At 48.5% G+C, this 21,119-nt stretch overlaps 1 protein-coding gene across 4 annotated transcripts in view; it reads right to left on the reverse strand.

Moving 5' to 3' along the window:
* The window catches only part of ABLIM3 (actin binding LIM protein family member 3), a 104,284-nt gene extending 99,052 nt beyond the window's left edge, over positions 1-5,232 (reverse strand). For 3 of the 4 annotated variants that reach the window (XM_045551417.1, XM_045551415.1, XM_045551418.1), the window contains exons 1-2: positions 5,062-5,232; positions 4,600-4,699 (exon numbers count right to left, since the gene is read on the reverse strand). In XM_045551417.1, the coding sequence (XP_045407373.1) occupies positions 4,600-4,612 (13 nt within the window). In that variant the 5' untranslated portion in view covers positions 4,613-4,699; positions 5,062-5,232. Of the gene's footprint in view, positions 1-4,599; positions 4,988-5,061 lie in introns of those variants that run through there. The other variant, XM_045551416.1, reaches the window with a different exon arrangement.
* Between the last annotated feature and the right edge of the window lie 15,887 nt (positions 5,233-21,119).

Consider the following 21,119-nt stretch of genomic DNA (forward strand, 5'->3'; position numbering starts at 1 on the left):
GAACAAAGTCTACCCCAAAAAAGTAATTTGTTAGCATGCCATCCATGATAAAGACCAACGAAGGGGCAGAAAGGCAGAGGAGGCCTCTGAAATGAGGGAAAATGGTACCCAGTACCATTGTTCATGCTGGATGTGATGCTCACCAAGCCATAGCTTTTGGGAGCTCTGGGAGTTTGGATCCAAGTGAGGAACATGGCATTTTATGGGAAACAGACTAACTCTGGTGCTCAGGACCTCCAGCACACTGGGGGAAACCCAGTCTCCCCTGGCTTTGGAACTCCTGGGGCCAACATAGGAATGGGAGACACTGACAGGGAATAATCCAAGACTTATCGTTGCCTAAGAATATGCACATTAGATGGGTGGTACCCCATGGCTTGGGGACTGGGGGAGAGCAAGAGGTCTCAGTTCAACTCCTTCCTCACTCTGTGGGCTTAGGAAAATAGCCCAAGTACAATCCAGAATGAAGAAACCCCCCAGAATATGTCACTGCCAGGGGCTGTATGCCACAGCTCTTACAGAGTTTGCTGTCTGGTGGGAGGTGAGCTTCAGTGCAGTGACTGCATGGAGGTGAGCAATGACAGAGGCCAGGCTCTGAGGAGACAGGGCCAGGGTGCACTGGGAGCATGCCTCAGGGGCACGTGAGCTGCAGCTCTGGAGGGTGAGGAGGCTGGCCCGGGGGAAGTGTGCTTGTGGAGAAAGGGCTTTCGAGGAGCAAGGAACAACGCTTGCCATGTTGGCGGGAGCGAACTCTCAGAGGGAGTGGGAGGAGGGGAGTGGGACCAGGACTGGGAGAATGGTGCAGTATAGATGAGATGGGGCTGGTGAGTGAGACCAGGGCCAGGCCACACGGGGCCTTGCTGAGGTGTGTCCTCTCTCATCCCAGGAGGACGGCATCCACAAAGCAGAGCATGATGCAGAGGGTGGATATGGAGAAGGACTGGAGGGGGCTGGGTGGGTGAAGGGAGGTCAGTCGGGGGCTGCCTCAGTAGGCCAGGAGGCAAATGGCAGAATCAGGCTGGGAGCTCGCAGAGTAAAGAAAGGCTGGGTGGCCGAGCCACCCCATGGCAGGCAAAGAGGCAGGGACTGGCCTGTTTCCTTCCTTTCCTCCGAAGTCCTTCACCCAAGGGAAGGCAGCGACATGAGGCCAGGCCTTCCTGAGCTTTGGGTGTGCTGCTCATGCCTTGGGTGTCTGTTGTCTCTTTGAGGAGCCCTCTGTCCCCTCCCTCACTGACTCCGAGGGCCGGACCCCACCTGCTGTGCTCTACCCAGGTCTGCCTACCACCCTGCTCCGTCATCTCCCGTGTTACCACTCTCTCTCAAGTTCCTGCTTTTGGTGTGCTAAAGCCCAACTGCATTTCAGAAGACAAAATTCTGATGCAACTAAAATTCACACTGAGGAGTCACTGACTGAGCATTCTGCTGTTTTTGTCATCTGAGAAATGGGGTTTTATTAACAAAAATAGTTTACATATGTTTACAAAGTATTTCCTCATAATCCCATTTAATCCTCAAAAATCACACTTCCAGTATGCTTCTCAGTTCATGACGAAGGTGTAATGTCTGAGAGGTTGAATAACCTGCTTGCTACTGTCATAAAGCCAACAATGACAACAGCCACAATGACCACCACAGTGACCATGACAGCGTGACCACCCCATCACTGACATGATCCCAGCCATGGCCACAGCTAAGGTCCACACTCCACATTTGGTCTCCATTCCAAGCTCATGTACATCTATATCATCATTTCCATTTTTGTAGATGAGACAATCATGCTGGAGATCACACATCTAATAAGTGCAAAAACAGAACTGGAACCCGGAGCCATCTGATTCCAGGGCCTGAGCTCTATCAACCCTCAATGCTGCCCGAAGACCACGGCCTTATGCCCCTCTTCTCCGGATGAAGTGATAGGGAGTTTCTTATACGGCTGACCCTTAAACAACATGGGTTTGAACGGCGTGGGTCCATTCATATGTGGATTTTTTTTCAACTAAACATGGATGGAAATTACCGTATTCAGGGAATTCAAATATGGAGGGCTGATTTTGCATATAGAGGTGGGTTCTGCAGGGCTGGCTGCCGGACTTGAGCATGCGCAGATTTTGGTATAGATGGGGGTCCTAGAACCAATGCCCAGCATACACCGAGGCAGACTGTGACCTCATGCTTTGCCCACTTCAGTGTTGACATCTGAACCACTGATTAGGAATTGCTCTCCCAGTCAAATATACTATACGTCCAAGTACCTTTCCTAATCTGACAACTAACTGCATGACTTGAAGAAGTCACTGAACATCATCTATCAAATTTTCCCCTATAAAATTGGAGCAATAATATGCATCTCTCAGGTTGGGTGGGAGAGTCTGGTGAGATCAGGAAGGGAAGTGTGTAGCATGGTGGCTGGTGGAGAGTAAGACCCAAATAAATGGCAGTGAAAGAAAAACTAAGGGAGAGTTCCTGTGAGGGACAATTTCAGGCATGAGAATCGAGTTAAGAATTTCACATCTCAAAGGGAGCATTTTTGCCCCCTACCAGTGCCCAGTCCCTATGACCCTATGACCTGTCCCTCTTCTCCTTGTGAGGCCTGATGTCTACTCCATTGGCAGACCCAGCGTTGGGAGGAACCTCAATGATGCCCGAGTCCAGCCTCCAACCCTAAGCTCCAGTCTCCTCCAGTGTCCCCAGGCACCCATTTAGAGAAGCACCTCCTCTCAGGAGGAACTCAGGCTCCCCAGGCCACCACGCCATTCTGCGGTGTCCATTTGCCACCACTCCTGCAAAGTACACACTCTCCCTACTTAGAAGCAGTCCCTGAGGCTAGAATGGCATCTTGCCAACTCTCACCTAATCTTCTGCAGTATCCAACTCTATTGGTCATTATTTCTTTAAAAAGAAACAAAAAGACAATCTCTGTTTCCTTCTTTCAGGAATGCTTGGTGTTGCTAACAGGACAAGATTTCCTTCAGATTCCAGAGATAGAAAAGGGCAGATTCAGTTGCTTGTTTCCTTTCTTAGTTCCTTAAAAAATAGATGAGCCATCTTTCTCTTCTGTCACTTAGTGGGAAAGGACTCCCAGAAATACATTTTTTTTCCTAGAGATAGTGAGAAGTGACAGGCAATTCACATCTTTATTTTCCTGAAAACATGCAAATGCAAACATGTGGCCTGCTAGGTGACAGGGTCTACAGGATTTTGCTCTTTTCCTGAGCCGGGTAATGAAGCCAAAACACCATTCCAGCCTGTCAAATCAAGAGGCAAAATTCTTTGGCTAGAAAAGGCAGAGGGAGTCCAGCCACGGTCGCTTGCTTAGCATAGATATGTAATACACAAAGGAAGACAGCAGAGAGATGAGTCATACAAATACATAGTAAATAAATATATTTCGTTTCCATCTCAGTGGCTTTGGCTTTGTTTTTTCTCTTCTCTATGCCAACGGCCTTGAAACGGTGTGTGTGGGGGGGAGAGGTGAGGACACAGTGGGTTTTGGCTGGACACAGCCTCAGTAAGGTCCTGATATTTCTGGTCTTGCTGCTCAGCTCTAGCTTTTTTGGAAAAAACTTGTAGATTCTTAGATTTGAAGGGCTTCTAGTTCAAGCCCTATCATTTTACAGATGAGCAGTCTGAGATGTAGAGAGGGGAGTGATAAGCAAGTCACAGACCCAAGGAAGTGTATGTTTGTGGGGTTCCTCGGGTTCCACAGCCCCACCTGATGCTGGAGTGACCTAGACAAGCTAAGCTAGCGAGAGAGCGGGGGAGTGAGACTTGAACCCTGACCTGCCTCCCAGGGCACTGCCCAGGCTGCGGCACCCCTGCTGGTGCCCGTGGTCAAAAGGACTGGATAGAACAGAAACAGACTATGCTTCCTTGTACTTCTGACTGTATTCTCTGCATTTTGCTGAGGCCCAACCTGGCAGCAAAATGTCTGGTCCTGGCTCTGCAAGCAGTTGTTGCCTCTGGCATGTCAGAGCCCTTGGCCAAAGGGCTGTTCCTTTTCTCTTGTTCTCAAGGATGGATAAGCACCCCGTAGGTATGTGGAGGAATCAGCCCTGGGCCCACTGGGCTGCGGGGCACAGGAGCTGGATCTTTCACAATCTCTAGATCCAAAGGTAGCTTCATGATGATTTGTTTATTAAACTGCTGTTTCTCATCCCACTGCCTGCCCACACCCACCAGCCGGCCTGCCCGCCTGCAGGCCAGGCGCCCTGCTCTCCCCTGCTCTGGGACAAGCAGGGCCCTCCGTGGTGCTCCAGATGTGTGCAGGGAGGTCTCCTCAGGGCCCCCACAGCCAGACAATGGCCACACGACTGCTTCCTAGGCCTTCCCAGGCATTGCTAGAAGGAGACAAGCAGCTTTCCCAGCAGAGGCAACTGGCGCCGCGGATAAAATATTGGCAACCTGATCATGAAAAGCCAGATCCCAAAGCTGTCCCTCTGCCAGGGAGCACCAAAAGCACCAAAGAGGAGTCTGGGGTCATCTGTCCGGCCAGAGATGCCAGGCTGCCTTCCTCCTTCCAGGCAGCCCCAGCAGCGCAGGCTCCTGCACCCCCCGCCCCCACCCCTGTTCCCATGGCAAAGGAGAGGAGGATCCACTTACTGCTCGTGTTCATGGTGATGTCTTCGCACTGGGTCTTTCATTCAATACGGAGGCCCGGGTTGCTTTTTAAATCTTGCGTTCTTAGAACCGCACTCATCACCTGGGGGTGAAAAGGCAGTCCAGTGCCAGCTCTGTATCCTCAGGTGCTCTCTCCCTCTGCTGTCCCCTCTCTGGGCTGTAGCCACCACTGGCCTTGAAGGCGACTGGACTAATAGGCGCAGGTGTGAGCAAGGAGGAGGAGGAGGAAGAGGAGGAGGGGGAGGACATCGGCTCCTCGGTCCTCCTGCTCCTCAGCCCCGAATCCCGGGCCGGATCGGGGCGGCAGCGCCTGCTCGCGCGCACCCCGGACTATTCCAGCCCAGCGGCTCCGGCGCCCAAAGGGGGTGTGGACCGCAGGGAGGCAGGGCGGGGGCAGCGCGTCCCCACCCGGCCTCGGGAGCAGCGACCCGCCCCGGGACCCACCTCTCGGCCAGCGTCGGGAGCCAGAGGCCCCTGCCCCGGCCCCTGCGACCGGTTCATGAATCCTGGTCCTCGTCTGGGGTCTCGAATTCCAAGGCGAGCAAAGCGAAATAGGAGAGCTCGACATCCATGATGCGGGCTCGCGGGTTGGCAGCGCGGGGGGCGCGGCTGCTCGCTGCTGCCACCTGCTGGACGCGCCGGCGCGTGTCCGAGGCCCCGCCCCGCTGGGCTCCTGCCTGGTCCCGGGGTGTGGTGGGGTCTGCACCGACCCCACGTCCTGGGACCAGCAAGGGGGTGCTCGAGCGCTTGTTTTTCCTCCCTCGATACTGGGGCCTAAAGGCTCGATGATGGGGAAAGAAACATCGCTGGGAGGGGCCGTGAAGGCCAGACTGGCTTTGCAGGAAGACAGTTTCCACCCCGGCCCTGCTGCTGCCAAGCTCGGTGCAGTCCAGCCTTGAGCGGGTGGGTCACTGCGGTCTCTGCCTCGGCTTCCTCGCTGCAGGACGAGGCGGCTGGACAAGTGGAAGAGACATAGGGGATTCCTCAGCCCCTAACTTTCATGTCTCCTATCACTGACTCATCCATTAGAGTTGTTTATCGCCTCTCTTCCCCGCTGGAAGGTTAGCGCCCTGAAAGAACGGGTCTCGACGGTCAGTAGGGTTCACTTCCTGGCCCCTGGTACCCAGAACAGTGCCCGACACGTAGGAGGTATCAATAAACACCTGCTGACAGAATGACCCAGCTCTTTTCTGGATCTAATATCACGCAGGCCTAAGAATAGACCGCCTAGGCGCCCCCGCCTGAAACGCTCCAGCAGGGAACACAGGTGTGTGGCCTCACGACCCAGCCTCACAGGTCCCCCCGGTGTCTGCGTGGTCAACTAATTCTTGCCCAAGAGTTTTTTTTTTTTTTTTTTTTGTAATTACTTCTTATAGGAGTGTATTGTAGAAATTGATACTTTGGATATTTGTGGTCACAACTGATCTAGTAGGGTGGAGCTCTGTACATTCCTGTCACTGCTTATCCTGTGAGTTTCTGAACCTAATTCGTGGTCACAGAAGCATTACTTTTGAGTGCTGAAAAACAAGACTGAGAGGACACATGAGCCCTGCCTATAGAATGACTCCAGCTAGAGCGTGTGTAGAATCAAAAAGCTGTGAACACTCACACCCTCAACTTATAGACAAGGCAACAGTGTCCAGGCCAGCGTCTTGTGGCAGAACGGGACCAGATCTTCCCGCTTTAGCGTGGTCATGTGTGAGACTGACTTAGTGCACTGGAGCCTGAGATGTCAGGGTGAGGTTAGGTAGCCACCCTCTTATTAAAACTGGGGAGGTACCCCTTTTAGATAAATATGATGTTTCTATTTTACATACGGTGGAAAGAATTGATATGGCTCATGACCCCAAGTTGTGAGAGTGATTAAAGAATCTTTAGATAAATCGAAGGATCAATGGACTTGAAACATTTTGATATCTTACTAGGATTTTTGTCCAATGGAATGGGAATAAAAATAGCCCTAACCTCCTCACAGCGGTTCTCAAAGCTTTGTATATGTAACAAGCACCTGGGGGACCTGCAAAAATGCAGATTCCTGAGCTCTGGGTTCCCTCGCTCAGCATTTTAAGCAAGTATTCCAGGTGATTCACAGATAGCTCTTTGCTGTTGAAAAGGGCAGAGACCTAGAACAGCTTTGAAAACATACTAAATGATAAATATTTAAATTATTTCAAAAGATCACTTTAGAGACCCCTTATGTTTTTAGGTTGAGATTCCTTATTCAACCCCCAAGTTGCAGGTAACTTGCTAGATTCTAATGCCCAGAAAAAGGTATTTTTTCTGGGAGAAAGTTCAGATAAATTAGATATGTAAAATTAACAGGACTATCCCATGAACATATTTAGTTATTGCCCAAACCCTCGATGTTCAGAAAATTTCAGATTATAGGACATAGTCAAATAAAAGCATGATATTGATTCATTGATCCATTCACTCAGCAATTATTTACCAAGTGTCTACTCTGTGCTTGGCCCTGTGCTGGCTGCTGGGGACAGTGGTGAGCAGGACAGACAAGGACTCTACCCTCATGCAGCACACATCCAATTTGGGGGCACCAGGGAGACAATTAACTAAGCAAAACATGAATTAGGGAAACTCGATAGTTTCCCTAAAAAGCTAGTGCTGTTTCCAGCCTAGCTGACTTTTAATCCCAGCCCCATGGCTTACTAGCTGCATGACCTTGGGCAAGATACTCAGCCTCCATAAGCCTCAAATTCTTCATCTGTAAAATGGGTACAATGACAGTATTACCTTTTGGATTGGTGTATGTATTAAAATACTTAGTGTAATGCATGGCAAATTAAGACTTGATGTATGCTAGTTATTAGCATCATCCCTCATTTAGTGCACTGCCCTCAGTGAAAATGCTGCCATTTTTTACTTATGGAGACTAGGTGGGCTTTTCCACAGAGTGGTGGCCATGAAAATGTGCCTCAGAATTTTCCAACTTCAGGGAGCCTAATTGACCAGTTCTTCTTGTCTAGGGTTCTTTTTAATAATGCATCCAGACGGATGCTGATGAAATCAGCTCTTAGGAGAGACCACTGGAACTTGGACCACTCTAAAAGGCTTCGAAAGCTTATGTGGGGGAAACAATTTTATTTTCCCTGCAGAGTTATAAGGATAGAGAGAAAAGGGTTAAAAGAAGCTAAAAAAGTTATACCCGTGAGGATGTCCACAACAATCGGAGGCAGTGGGAAAGACGCAGGAGGAAGCTGGGGGTGGGATTCTCCGTGGACTCGGCTGGGAAAGTCATCAGGACAGTGGCGTCGTTGGCTCCGTCCTTGCAGGAGAATGGAGCTGAGCACCACGGAGCAGAGGATCCCTTTGTTTGGAAGTTTGTTTTGAACTTTGAGACTCCATAATGGAAATAAACAAGTCCCACTCGGAAACTGGCAAATGCTCCTGGGTGTTGGAAAACCATTTGGTAAAACCATTGGGAGACACATTTTCTGACTTATTCGAGGGGAAAGAGGAAAGCTTTTTGGGGCCAGCTTTACCCATGGCCATGGCCTCGCCCTCACGGGCTGCTGCTGGGCTGCCTCTCCTGTGCTTCCCCTCCACAAAGAGCTCCCACTTCCTGTCCCTAACTGGGGTCATCTCTGGCTCTCCTCACTTTCTGTCCCCTCATTGCCATTATTGACCGACGCATCCCCTGGCCCCTGACTTTTCCTCTCCGGTTGCCTTTCTCCCATCCCCAGCCTACGCTCTTCTCTGCCCCTCTCCTCATCCTACTCTTGTTTCTCCCTGTCATCCCTAGCTATTTGAATACCTCGCCAAGAGTGACTTCTTTTATTTTTATTTTTGAAAAATAATAGGTAGTTGTTAACAACATGGGATCAATCTACGTATGGTAGTGGGGGAGGGTTTTCATGGTATGTGATTAAATAAAAAAAGAAAATTGCACAAAACTATATATAATAGTATATAGTTTTTAGAGTAATGTATATATGTGGGCTTATGTGTGATATATAACATGTAATACTCAAACTATATAGAACATACATACTACACATAATGTATCATGTAAAATAAGTAACTGACTTGTTAGGTGACCCTCTCTGGGACTGAGTGTCCGTATTTAGAAATGGACCATTGGACAAGATGGTTGCTGAGCGTTCTTTTCACTCTAATGCGCTTGGTTCTAAGTATCCACTAAGTGTCCTGTGTTTGGACTTGGGCAGAAGATCTGACTGTGTTCTAGATTGGTGTGGGGACCCTGTTCCCCCAGGAGCACCACTGGTTTGTGCTGAGACCCATGCCCTGAATAAAGAACATCCCTGCAGGAGATGGTGCTTTGCACGGTGCTCCCTACCTCCACGTCTGTCCTCCCTCTCCTCCCGGGGGGAGCCCTGAAACCCAGCTGGAATTGGCAGGACACAGACCTGGTTTTCTGGCTGAAACAGCTTTGTGACGGGGCCATGAATTTTCTCTTGTTCCTCACGCTGTTTTGTGGAGAGATGTTAAAAAAAACAAAACAAAAATCAAAGTGGTTCCCAACATCTCTGGGAAGATTCTTGGGGGAGCAAAGGGACTGGCTTTGGGATCAGAGCGCCAGGGGCCGCAGTACAGGCTGCAGGGGAACGCCAGGCAGATGGCCCCACCGCGGGGTTTCTCCGGGGCCTCGCCTCACATCCGGCCACGGCCCGAGCCTCCTTCCTGATGCTCTCTCTTCCAGCAGAAGGAAGGAGCTGGGCTGCAGCCAGCTTGGGTAGGAATTGGGAGATCCGAGAGCTGGGCTCAGCCCTGCCGTTTCCCGGGCTGACCTTCTGTGGGCTCAGTTCCTCGTTGGTAGAACCTGTCTAAAAGGAGCATTAGGGAGCCCTCCATCCTGCTCCCCCATTTCACAGGTTAGGGGACCGAGTGTTACTCATTATTCACCAGCATTTTCTTTTCTGCCTTCTGTTCTCCTGCTTGTAGTGTCCCCGTCTGCTGTTCCCTTGCGTAAAGCTGGTGGTTCCCTCCAGCTTCCTCCAGTCTCGTCTTCCTGAGTCAGTGCTCGGAGCTCCTCTCACACTGACGACCCAGGTCAGTCATCAAGGGGCTCACTTAACCTCATGTCTCCACTCGCCCCTAGCCCTCGGCTCCCTGAGCGGAGGAAAGTCTCTGGCCGTCCAGTGACTTTGTCCACCTTGGGAACTTCATATAGTCACTCTTGCCTATGGCTGCTTTGCTTTTCTGTTGGCAAAGCTGGAACCTCCTCATCCTCTAGGTCTTAGCTTAATTGCCGCGTTCTAGAAAGGCTTTCCATGACCAGTTTAGCTAAAGTGTCCTGAATAGTATCTTCAATTAACCAGTGAAGTAAAAGCCTTTCAGACAACATGGACTTATTTGTCTTATCTTAGTGTTCAGTTAATTAATTCCCACATCCTCTTCCCCCAAGGTTGGTTCTCTTCCCTCTATTCACTTGCCTCTTTAAGACCTAAATTCTGTCTCTGAGTGTGGTCTTGCAGTCAGTCCTTTAGCATCTGCTGAGGACGCATGGCTCTCCCAGTTAGTCAGGGTTACAAACGGGTCTCCACAGCCATGCAATGGGGAGGCCCAGTGTTGTCCTGTGCAAGAGAAAAGAATTAGGAATCAGAACATCTGGGTTCCAAGTTTGCCCTCACTTCCTAGCTGTTGACCTTGGGCAATCAGTTAATTATCTTTGTCTCAATCTATTCAGCTGTAATGAATAACAATATTCACTGCACATTATTATGTATTGTAATTATCCCTTTTTGGAGTATGTCTCAGGGCTGTTCCAGAAATGACATAAGGAACTGTGGGTTTTGTAAACTAAAGAATATGTAAAGTAGTTGTAGTTACTTTTCCTTCACCTCATTATAAATTAGTGATTCAGCCTTAGGCATTCACACACAATTTGCAGAAGGTGACATCATTTCCCCTAATATCCAGGAAAGGCCTGGGGAAGGGCAGGCAGAAGCCAGTGGCTGTGTGTGTGCTAGTCATTTCCCCAGGAACGCCCTTACGGTGAGTGCCACGGCCGGGGTGGCACACTGCGACCTCGCCATGTTGCAACCCACAGCGATACCCTCCTGCCAACACCTTATAGCCATCGACCCTCTACCTGTGATTGAAACCCATGGGTTTAATACCTGAAATCACAGAGTGGTAGGATGCAAGAAAGAGTTCTCAGAGTTCATCAGAAACTAAGTTCCTCCTTGCACAGAGTTCCAAAGAAGTTGGGAACTGGCTGAAATCACGAGGGTGGTGCTTAGAAGTTCCTACAGTCAATTCAGTTTCCACTTGTGAATTGTATCTGAGAGTAAAGTCCTCCGTCTACCAAAGAGGAACATCACCAAAGGGGACACGGAGGAGATTTCATTTCAGCATTTCTCATGAGACAAAAAGAATTGGAAATGGTCTACATTACAATTCATAGAAAGTTGAACGGTGGCATGTCATACCAAGGAATGCAACACAGCAGTTAGCCAAATGGGGTGGGTGTTTATGTAGTAAACTGGATAGCTACTCCAGACTTGCTGCTTGGTAAGCGATGTGTGTAAAGGCATAAGGAATGGTCTGGAAGGATATTCACCCAACTGATACTAATAGCAGGATAGAGGTGGGGGCTGACAGGATGATAGGATCAGTGGAAAGGAGTCTAAGGGGACATTAGCTATAGGGATCATGTTTTCTTTTATTTCTCTTTTTTTAACAAGGAAACTGTATTCATAAGTTCTTGTTTAATTAAATATTAATAATAACGATTAAAAAATTAGCCTTAGACTCTATTGGGCCCCTACTCTGGGCTGGCAGGGCTGATTCATGATTGAGTGAGCTCGTTAAGGTCCCTTCTAAGGGGAAGGGAGGGACCGCTCTCCATCTCAGTGCTGTCGGGTCACTCTGCTTCTGCGGACTCCCTTGGCCTTTGGAAGCTTGTCCCTTGCCGGGTCCTGAGTGTGAGTACAGCCTGTCTGGGGGCCTGTGTGGCACCTCTTGTAGCCGATCTGCTGACTCAACACAAGGTCTCCACGATGAGGGGCTGACACAGAACCACAACGACTTACAAGCCTAGAGGCTCCTCCTGATCTCAGTCCGATTTCTACCTTCCAGGGGGACCTGGGGAAAGTCCCTGCGGCCGCAGCAACCTGCCTCTGCCCACCACTGACCCCCCTTCCAGCATGTCCCTGTCGCCTCCTCTGTTCCAGCCATGGGTGTCCCTCCTGTTCACGCTGCAGCCCACGCCTGCCTAGGGTGTTTGCGGTTGCTGTTCCTACTGACCAGAACCCTCTTCCCTCTGAATTCCATGTGATTGGCCCCTTCTCATCGTGAATGTTGCTTCCCAGAGAGGCCTTCCTGGTTGTCCTTCCCCCTTCAGTCGCTCTCTGTCACCATGTGCTGTTTTATTTCCATAAGAACACTGTATGAAGCTATGTTGCATAATGTATTTGTGCACTTATTTATTGACTGTGTTGCCTACTTGAACATAAGTGTACAAGGGACAGGCACTTGTCCTGTTCTTCTCCGTAGCCCAAGTGCCGAGAATGGCACCTGGCACATAGTAAGTGCTCAGTAACGGGCACTTTAATGAATGAATGAACTTCACAAGCCCAGAGAGAAGAGTGTCCTTGGAAAAGAAGAACTCCAAGTTTCCTTCTAGAGTCAGATGAAGGGATAAGCCCTGCGGCACCTCTTCCCAAGTTGGCCACTACAGGGCTGATGGTATGGGACCTGTTCCTTGAACCCCAGATGCTTCCATTTGCTCGTCTGGAAGATGAAGGGATTGGACTAGATGCTTCTTTTCCACTCCAAGCTTTTACAGTGCTATCAAATATAAATGGCTTGGGCTCATGTGCTCAAATCAAGATCTATGCTTGAACTTATTTCCCTGAATACTCCCCTAATATCAGTTTGGATCCCCCCTCCCCCATTTTCCATTTTCTCATAAAAAATGGAAGCAGAGTGTGTGGCAGTATGGTCTCTGGGGCGCTGTAATATACAGCCCTTTATGCAAAATTCATCACTGAATCAAAGGCTGCAGTTTTCCCTCCTCATTTGTTTCTTTGCTCTCTAAGCAATTTCATCTTTGACACCTTTATTAGTGTCCTTTGGCCTTATTGCAGGGTATCCAGTTGTCGGGGCTATATTCTGAATATGACTAAGTGGGCATGCAGAAGAGCATGGAATATTTATTCCAAAACCCCTTGTTTGTGCGTGTGGAGCAGAGACTGAGAAGGGTGAGCTCCTGACTTTCCACCCAGCAGAAAGGAGCCAGGTGAGTTTGGTCTCTGGACCCGGGTTCTGATTTCAGTACAGTGTCTCCACTTCTTTTCTGAGAGGTAAGTGATCAGGTGCCTTTGATTGGGAGGCCAAAAGCATAATAAAGCCTTCTTTTACTGACCGTGTGCTTTGTGCCAGGCACTGTGCAAAGGGCTTTGAATATATTATCTCATTTAATTTTAATTCTTTCATGAGCCCTGTGAAATAGGAATTGTTATTACCCCCATTTTCAAAGGAGGAAACTGAGGCATAGAGAGAGTAGGTCAAATGTAGTGGTGGGGTGAAGATTTGAAACCAGGCCATCGGATGTGAGAGCCCATGGTTTTTCCTGCTTCGATGCATTGGGATGTACGTAGTACAGGGTCCTACGCATACCCCGGAGTGCGAGTCTGGCTCTGCTGAGATAAGCCACAGCTAGTAACAATAATCCCTAACATTCAAGCCTCTAATCAAGATTTACAAAGTAGTATTCATCATCAGATTTAAAAAAATTATGTTGCATGTAAGTCAGGCCCCACTCGTTTCTTCGATAAATACACAAGCACTTACTATGCGCCAGGAGGATGTATGTACTTTGCTGCCCCAAGGAGAGAGAGAGTCCCTGCCCTTGTGGGCTTATAGTCATTTGATGTTTGGGGAGATAAAGCTGAGAGATTCTGAGTAACATGTCCAATTTTACCCAGCTTGTTGATGGCAGAACTGACACTCAATCCCAGTCACAGGACCCCTCAGCCACTAAACTTTCCTGCCCATTGGAACACGAGATGTTGGTGGTTTCTGTTTGGAGTGGCTGCCTAAAATCTTCTTACCCTGACCTGTGAAAATATTTTTGAAAAAGTCATTCAGCAAATTGCCAAGGATATTGATGAGTATGAGAGAAGATAGCAGGATTTCTCGACAGTGGTGTCATTGACATTTTGGGCAGAATAATCCATTGTTGTAGGGCTCTGTCCTGTGCACTGTGGGATGACTAGTAGCATCTCTGGCCTCTACCTACAAGAAGCTAGTAGCCAGCTGTGACAACCAAAAGTGTCTCCAGATATTGCCACATGTCCCTAAGGAGGCAAAATCTTCCCTGGCTGGAAACTACTGGAATGGAATGAAGAAAATAAAAAAAAATAAAAAAAAAAAAACAAAACACAAAAAACCCTCCTCTGCTCCAAGACAATAATAGTATTGTATACATGGGGCCCACATCACATCGGGGGGCTGGGGTCTAAAAAAGATCTCATTTGGTTAAAAAAATCCTTGGAATGATTTAGAAGTCTGGAGCTATGAAATGATCACTGTTTCTTCAGGTGGGGTTGAGGTTAAGCAATGGGCTTGTTTTAGGGCCCAAGCACGAACAATGTCTTTAAACTCTAGAGTTACTTTCACTGGGGAGAGACGCTCACACAATAAAAGGCAAGGAGCTGAGGGCTGGGCAGCTCCACTGCTCCCATCTCATGCCGTCTTGGGGCTTCCATCCACGGAGAGGAACGGCAGGAGCTGGAGGGTGACACAGGCTCCGGCCTTACTACTCAAAGTGTGGTCCACGGACCGGCAACGGTCCACGGCACCTGGGAGCGTGCTAGGAAGTGCAGAAACCCAGGCCCTGCCTCAGACCTACAGAATCAGAATCTGCAGTTTAGCAAGAGTCCCAGTTGGCTTGTTTGCACTTTAAGGTTTGAGATGTAGTAGTCTGGTATTCAAGTGCACTTTAAGAATTGAGAACTAGCCCGTGGCATTTACACGGTTCTCGCTCACTCAGCCTCGTGTCGGCTGACTGGGTGTGGGTGAGGAGTTTGTTTCCCTTGTTTGTGTAACCTCTGCAGGGATGCGGCTCTGCGGAGGTGGGAAGCAGCTGGGACTTCATTAGTAGGCAGAGTTGCTGAAGGTGGAGGTGAAGTTTGGGAATGAAGGCTGTGCTGTGTGATGTGGGCTCCTGGGTCATGTTCTCTTACAAGTTTTAAGTGATCAACCCGCTGTGCGTGATCCCTCTCTGTCCGCCCCCTCCTGGCACGCGTGGGCACCCCCGTAGGTGCCAGCGGTTAGAACTAAGGCTGTAGAGACGTCACCGGGCTTCTCTTAGACAACACGGTTCCCGCACGAAAGTGGACCGACAGCTCCCTGGCAGGCGCGATTCAAGCCTATACTGAAGCGGTGGCTTTGGAGGAGCTTCCTAAACAGGGGCCTTCTGTACAGGTTATTTGTCGTCACTGCACACGTGAGGAATCAAAAAGGTCCCTGCAGATTTTCTCCGCAGCCCAAATGCCCTGCACATGCTGCCCCCTGGTGGTCAAGGCTTTTAATGCACTTTGGTGTGGATCAGAAGATTAAGAAAGGAAACTCCGGCATTGAAGACCCCAAATCCTATACCCTGTCCCTCATCCCCCTGGTAATGTTTGCCAATATTTTGGCTAATCAGAATCACGTAGGAAGTATAGAATAAAATTTCCAGGGATTCTACCTCCAGAGATTCTGATGCACTGGGTAGGGCGAGGTCTGGGAATCTGCATTTTGAGAAATCTGTCCCAGTGAGATGAAGTGTAGTCATGTTTCAGAGGCGCTGGTCCATCTCCCGAGTCGCTGGCTCATGTAAACGTGGACTACAAGGGGACAGGGAGTGAGAGGAGGAAGGGCCAGTGCCTTCCAGCTGCGGATGAGACACGAACACCTGGACTCCTGCATGCGGACCTGGCCGTGGCACTTCCCGAGGGACTTGCTAATGTCTTCAAAGAAGCAAGCCCAGAATACCGGAGAGACTCAAAGCTGTGTCAGGTAAGAGGGGGAGGGACCGAGGGGGAAATGTTTGGTTTGCTCAAGGTCACCCTCTGGAATTTATCAAGAAATATATCCAGGAAAGGAATGAGACAGACACCTATATTTGCCTTATCGTTAAAATAGATCCATTAGACTCCGAAGCCAAATATCATAACGATGACAATAATTGAGTATATAACTTCATTTTTTGTTCCTAAGTAAATAGCTTTCAAAACTTATGTATGGAAAATGCCAGTCAGTTGAGGAACAAGAGGAAACAAATGCAGCCAGTTTGCTCTTGGTCGGAGGCAACTGAAAGGAATCTTTCTGATTATCTTGGAGGACAGGCAGATCTGGTTTTACCTGGATGTATTTCCGTGTAGACTTTCTGGTCGGAACTGAGATTTTATCTCTGTCCTGCTCACCTGGGCACCTCTTCCTCCTCGCCGCCCAGCACGTTCCAGACACACAGACAGTGCCCGAAACTGGCAGGATGGGCCACATTCCCGTACACACAACAAATAGCAACACCCAAGCACTTGTAAATCCTCTTTTAATCCTCACGGATATTTTGTTAGGTAGGCCTTTTTATTATCCCCATTTAATAATAATAATAATAATGTTTTTTTTACATAAGAGTAAGTGTGCCTAAGGGTATATAGCTTGAAACTGACAGAGCCGGGATTTGAACAGAGGACTCTGACTCTAAATCTGATGAACCAATTTATTATTAAGGGGAAAGAGCACATTGAATTGGGGGCAAGACTGGAACCCAATTGGCCAATAGTTTATCTTGTCGCTTTTTCTGTGCAGAGCAGAAGACGAGTCCAAGGGCAGGGTAAGGGTCAGCTTGGAAGGTGTGTGCCTCTATGTAATCCGTGTTGCTGCCTGTCACGTGCTCTTGGTTAGTCTGTGTGGGAGCCTAGTGCATCTTCAAGAAATAAGGGTGGAGAGGGGGCTCTCTGCAGAGGACACGGGCTGGGTGGAGACGCAAGACGACAGTGCAGAGACCGTGTCTGCAGGCAATGACATTCACGGAGGACGATGCAGACAGCTCTCCGCAGAAGCCGTAACCAGCTACCAGCAGTGCTCTGTGCAGGTCATTGGAGACAATGGGAGACGTGGACTCTTCAGTTACTGGAATACGCTTGTTGCAGAAAATATGATCTTACTTGATTTTCTTCCTCTTCCTTCCAGGATCCTGTGGACATGTGCTTGGGGTGGGGAACCAGTGGAGCTCCAGCCTAGGAGCCACCCCAGTCTGCGGGCACCTCTGACACTCTGCCCCTAGCCATGAATTTCCCCTCCCTCTTCTCTTCTTCCTCCACCTTCTTCTTTTGTTTATTTACATATTTGCAATGACACATTCATGAATAAATTATTACTGTAAAAACTTGGATAACACAGAGTTGTTTTTAAAAAAGAGATAGTATCCCTTTTCCCCTTACCCCCTAGACTACCTCTGCCCCCTATACCACGTCTGCTCCCTTACCCAGCCGGGACAGGGCAGGGACGATGCCTGCTCTGCTCACTGCTGGCCCCCACAGCGCAGGGCCGGCGTGGAGAGGGCACTCGGTGCACATTGGTGGAGGGAATAAATCCACTGACATCGTCAGGCTGAGGTGATGCTTTTTCTACACACACACACACACACACACGCATGCATAGGGTTGGGATTTTTTTTTTTACATAAATGGGATCATGCTGTAGGCATTGTACTGCCAGTTTCTTCTCCTTATTCTCCTCCTCCTCCTTCTTTGCATAATCATATGTCTTGGGGCTCTTTCCTCGACTCTGTGACGATCTACTTCATTCCTTTTAACTGTTGCACCATCTCTTCTGTATTGATGGACATTGAAGTTCCTTCCATTTCTCGTTATTTCTAGTGATGCTGCTGGAGGCCTCCTTGCACAGGCCTCTTGGTGCCCGGGTGCAAGAGTTTCTCCAGGAGAGACACCTGAGCAGGACTCACCGGATGGCAGGGCTCCCCCTACCTGTCTTGTTTACTGGGTCAGATGCCTAAAATCTGAATTCCCCTGAAAACTAAGCTGAACTCAGGAGAAATTCCTTTCCCTGGGAGTGGTAGGGAGTGTTAGTCCTGGGCTTGTATCATGAACTTGGCAAACACACACACACACACACACACACACACACTCCTATTCCAGCCTGCTCACTAGGGAACTAACTTAAAAACATGAACTGATTTGTGTTGGCATGTTTTGTGGGAACACACTGAACTAGGAGTCCTGAGATTTGTGTTCTAGTGTAGGATTTGTTACGAAAATTCCAAGAAAAGGTAGGACATGTGACATAGGCTCCATGGTGAGAGACGGTATCTATTCCGTCCAGAAATCCTGGTGAATCTACCTGGATATATCTAGAACTGGAACGCTTTCCTTATGACCTCTGCTGCTACCCCATGGTCCAAGTCAGGGCCAGTAGCCTCCACCCTGCCCTTCCTCCACCTGCAGTCTCTTTCCACAGAGCAGCCAGAATGTTCCTTGTAATATACAAGCAAGTCATACCAACCTTCTGCCCGAGACCCTGCAGTGGCACACATGTCACCACGAGTGAAACCCAATGTTCTGGACGTGGCTGACCAGGCGTCACAACCCACATACCTCTCTGCCTCAGCTTCCACTTCTCTTCCTGTCCTGGACAGTCTCCTTTTGTCCCTCCAGATCTGCCCTCCAGCCTTCTTCACCCTGCTGTCTCCCCAGGACACTGGGCACAGGGGTCTTCAAACGTGCCCCGCTGCCCTCTGTGGCAGGGTCAGCCGATGGCGGCACTGGTGTGGGGTGGGGAGATGGCTGCTGAGAGAGGTCGGGGTATTTGCTCACCTAGTCCCTTCCCTGCCAGCCCTGGTGGTGGCCTCGGCTGCGTTCCTCTACCAGGGCCACAGCCCCAGGGAGCAGCCCTCTCCTGCAATAGCTCTCTCCAGGTTCCCATGATCTTGCTCTCTTCTGGCCCCTTCCGGCCAGCCAGTGCTAAAGCATCTAGCTATTGCCAGCTTGCAGGAGTCTGATCTTGCTGCTTTACCTTAACTTTGCCCGTAGCTTTGTAAATAGTCTCTATTTAAACACTCTCCAATTACTCCTTTTTAAAACGTACCCTCTGTTTCCTGTCCAACTCTGATCAATCCACTCACCCCGGCTCACTGTTCAAGCAACACTCTCCACACTGGCCTTCCTCTGCATGCAGGGCACACTCCTGCCTCAGGGCCTTTGCACTGGCTCTTTCCTTTTCCTGGCATGCTGGTCTCCTGAAGTTTGTGGATCCCTCTCTTGTGTCCTTAAGTCTTTGCTTAATTGTCTCCTTCTCAGAGAACACATCTCTCTCTGAACTAATAAAAATTATAGCCCTTCTATTCCGGCAGTTTTAATTTTTTTTAATAGGATGTAGCACCTTGTAATTCACTGCATTATTTATTTATTTGTGATTTTCACTGTCTTTATCCTCTCATTAAGCTATAAGATCCCTGAAGGCAGGGATTTTATCTGTTGGTTTACTGATGAATTCCTATTACCTAGAATAATCCTTGGCATATGGCAGGTGATCAATGCATGTTTGCTGAATAAGCACAAGTTTGAATATATAGTACTTTGTCCTTTTTTTTTTTTTTTTTTTTTTCGGAGACAGAGTCTCTCTCTGTTGCCCGGGCTAGAGTGAGTGCTGTGGTGTCAGCCTAGCTCACAGCAACCTCAGACTCCTGGGCTTAAGGGATCCTCCTGTTTGAGGAAGACACAGATGTGAAAGTCCTTGGCAAGATGTTGCAAATCAGATCCAGCAATATATTCAAAGGACAACACATAAAGACCAAACGGGTTTATCCTAGAAATGCAAAGTTGGTTCAACGTTTGAAAATCAATTATTTTAACTCGCCACATCAACAGATAAGAAAGGAAAAAACCCCTCACAATTATCTCATTAAATGCAGAAAAGGGATTTTAGCAAAAGTCAATATCCATTCATGATAGAATCTCTTAAGAAACTAGGAGTAAGTGGGAGCTTCTTTAACCCAATAAAGGTCAGTGATGAAAATGTATACCTAACATCACACTTAATACTGAAAGCCTGAATGCTTTATCCCTAAGATCAGGAACAAGACAAGGATAGCCACTCTCATTATTCCTATTCAGAATTTGTGGAAGAAAAGAACAAGAAATAAATGGCATACAGATTGGAAAGGAAGAAATAAAAATTGTCTTTATTTGTAGATGACATGATTATCTGTTTAGGAAATCCTAAAGAATCTACAAACAATACCATTCACAACAGGACCCAAAACATAAAATGCATAGAAATAAGTCTAAGAAAATACATGCAAGATTTGTATGTTGATGAGACACAAAACATGGATGAGAGAAATCCAGCGAGACCTAATGAAATGGAGAAACATAGTGTGCGCATGAATTGGAGGACTAGCTATCGTCAAGATGTCAATTCTCCCCAAATTGATCTGTAGATTCAATGCAATCCCCAACCAAAGTATCAGCACCTGGGTGTGAACTGGTGTGTACTGGGTGTGAACTGGTGTATACTGTGGACGATCCTGACCACTCGGTGAGCCCAGCCCCCAGGCTGTCCTCAACACTGGAGTGGTCCTCCCAGAATTTAAACAGAACCAGGCCGATGCCCTCCTTAAAATGCTGGTGAGAAACACAGGCCAGTCATGCCTGACCCTGTCTTCTCCCATCCCTGCCTTCATGTTTACTTTCCCCAGGGGAGGCTTCACACTTGCCAAAGGCTTTCATTTGGGGACAGATTTATTTTAGAAAACTCTTTCTATGACTAAGTGGCAATCTTTGTTCCTGCAATGGCCACCTCAGCTGGGTTCCCAGAGACCACAGAAGAACAGTCACTCAGTTTCTTGAGAGCCTTTAAGCGCTTAAATGCCGCTACTTCCTCTGAGATTTTTCTTGTGTCTACCATGTCCTCTTATAACTTGGGTGTTCCTTGATGTACTGACGTCCTTTGCTGTGCTACTAGCTGCCCTTTTCTCAGTGAGTTCCAGCTGACAAATGTTCATCTCAACATCCAGCACCTAGAGCTGAAGGCAGGGTCCCATCAGCAGCCCAAAGTACCTGTACAGCATGATTGGTCACCTTGTTTTCTCAACACAGAAAGTGTCCTCATGTGGCCTGAACTGCGTTAATGTTTAGTAGCCTCATTTACAAATAATTCATGCTTGGAGCCTGAGGGTGTCTCAAAGCCTGAAGTGTTTCTTATACCTGTTGTTTTCAGCCATTTTCCCCACTGTACTCGTGTCCTTGTATTTCTGACTGTATTTTGAGTAAATAAGTGAGATAACATTTATTTCATTTGTTTTTCTATCTTACTGGGGCATTCCCTGCAAGCCTTTTGAGATAATGGCGAGTTCTGATTCTGTTTTCCTGTATCCCTCTGTCCCCTCCTCGCCGATGACTTTGATCAGCTTGTGTCCAGGAATCCCTCACTGAGTCCCCCAAACATCTCTCAGTACTCTCCAGCCCCCTCTGTCTGCAGCACCACAGCTTAGATTGAGCTACCTTCAT

The sequence above is a fragment of the Lemur catta genome, chromosome 5 (genome assembly GCF_020740605.2).
Source record: "Lemur catta isolate mLemCat1 chromosome 5, mLemCat1.pri, whole genome shotgun sequence".
Lineage (NCBI taxonomy): Eukaryota > Metazoa > Chordata > Mammalia > Primates > Lemuridae > Lemur > Lemur catta.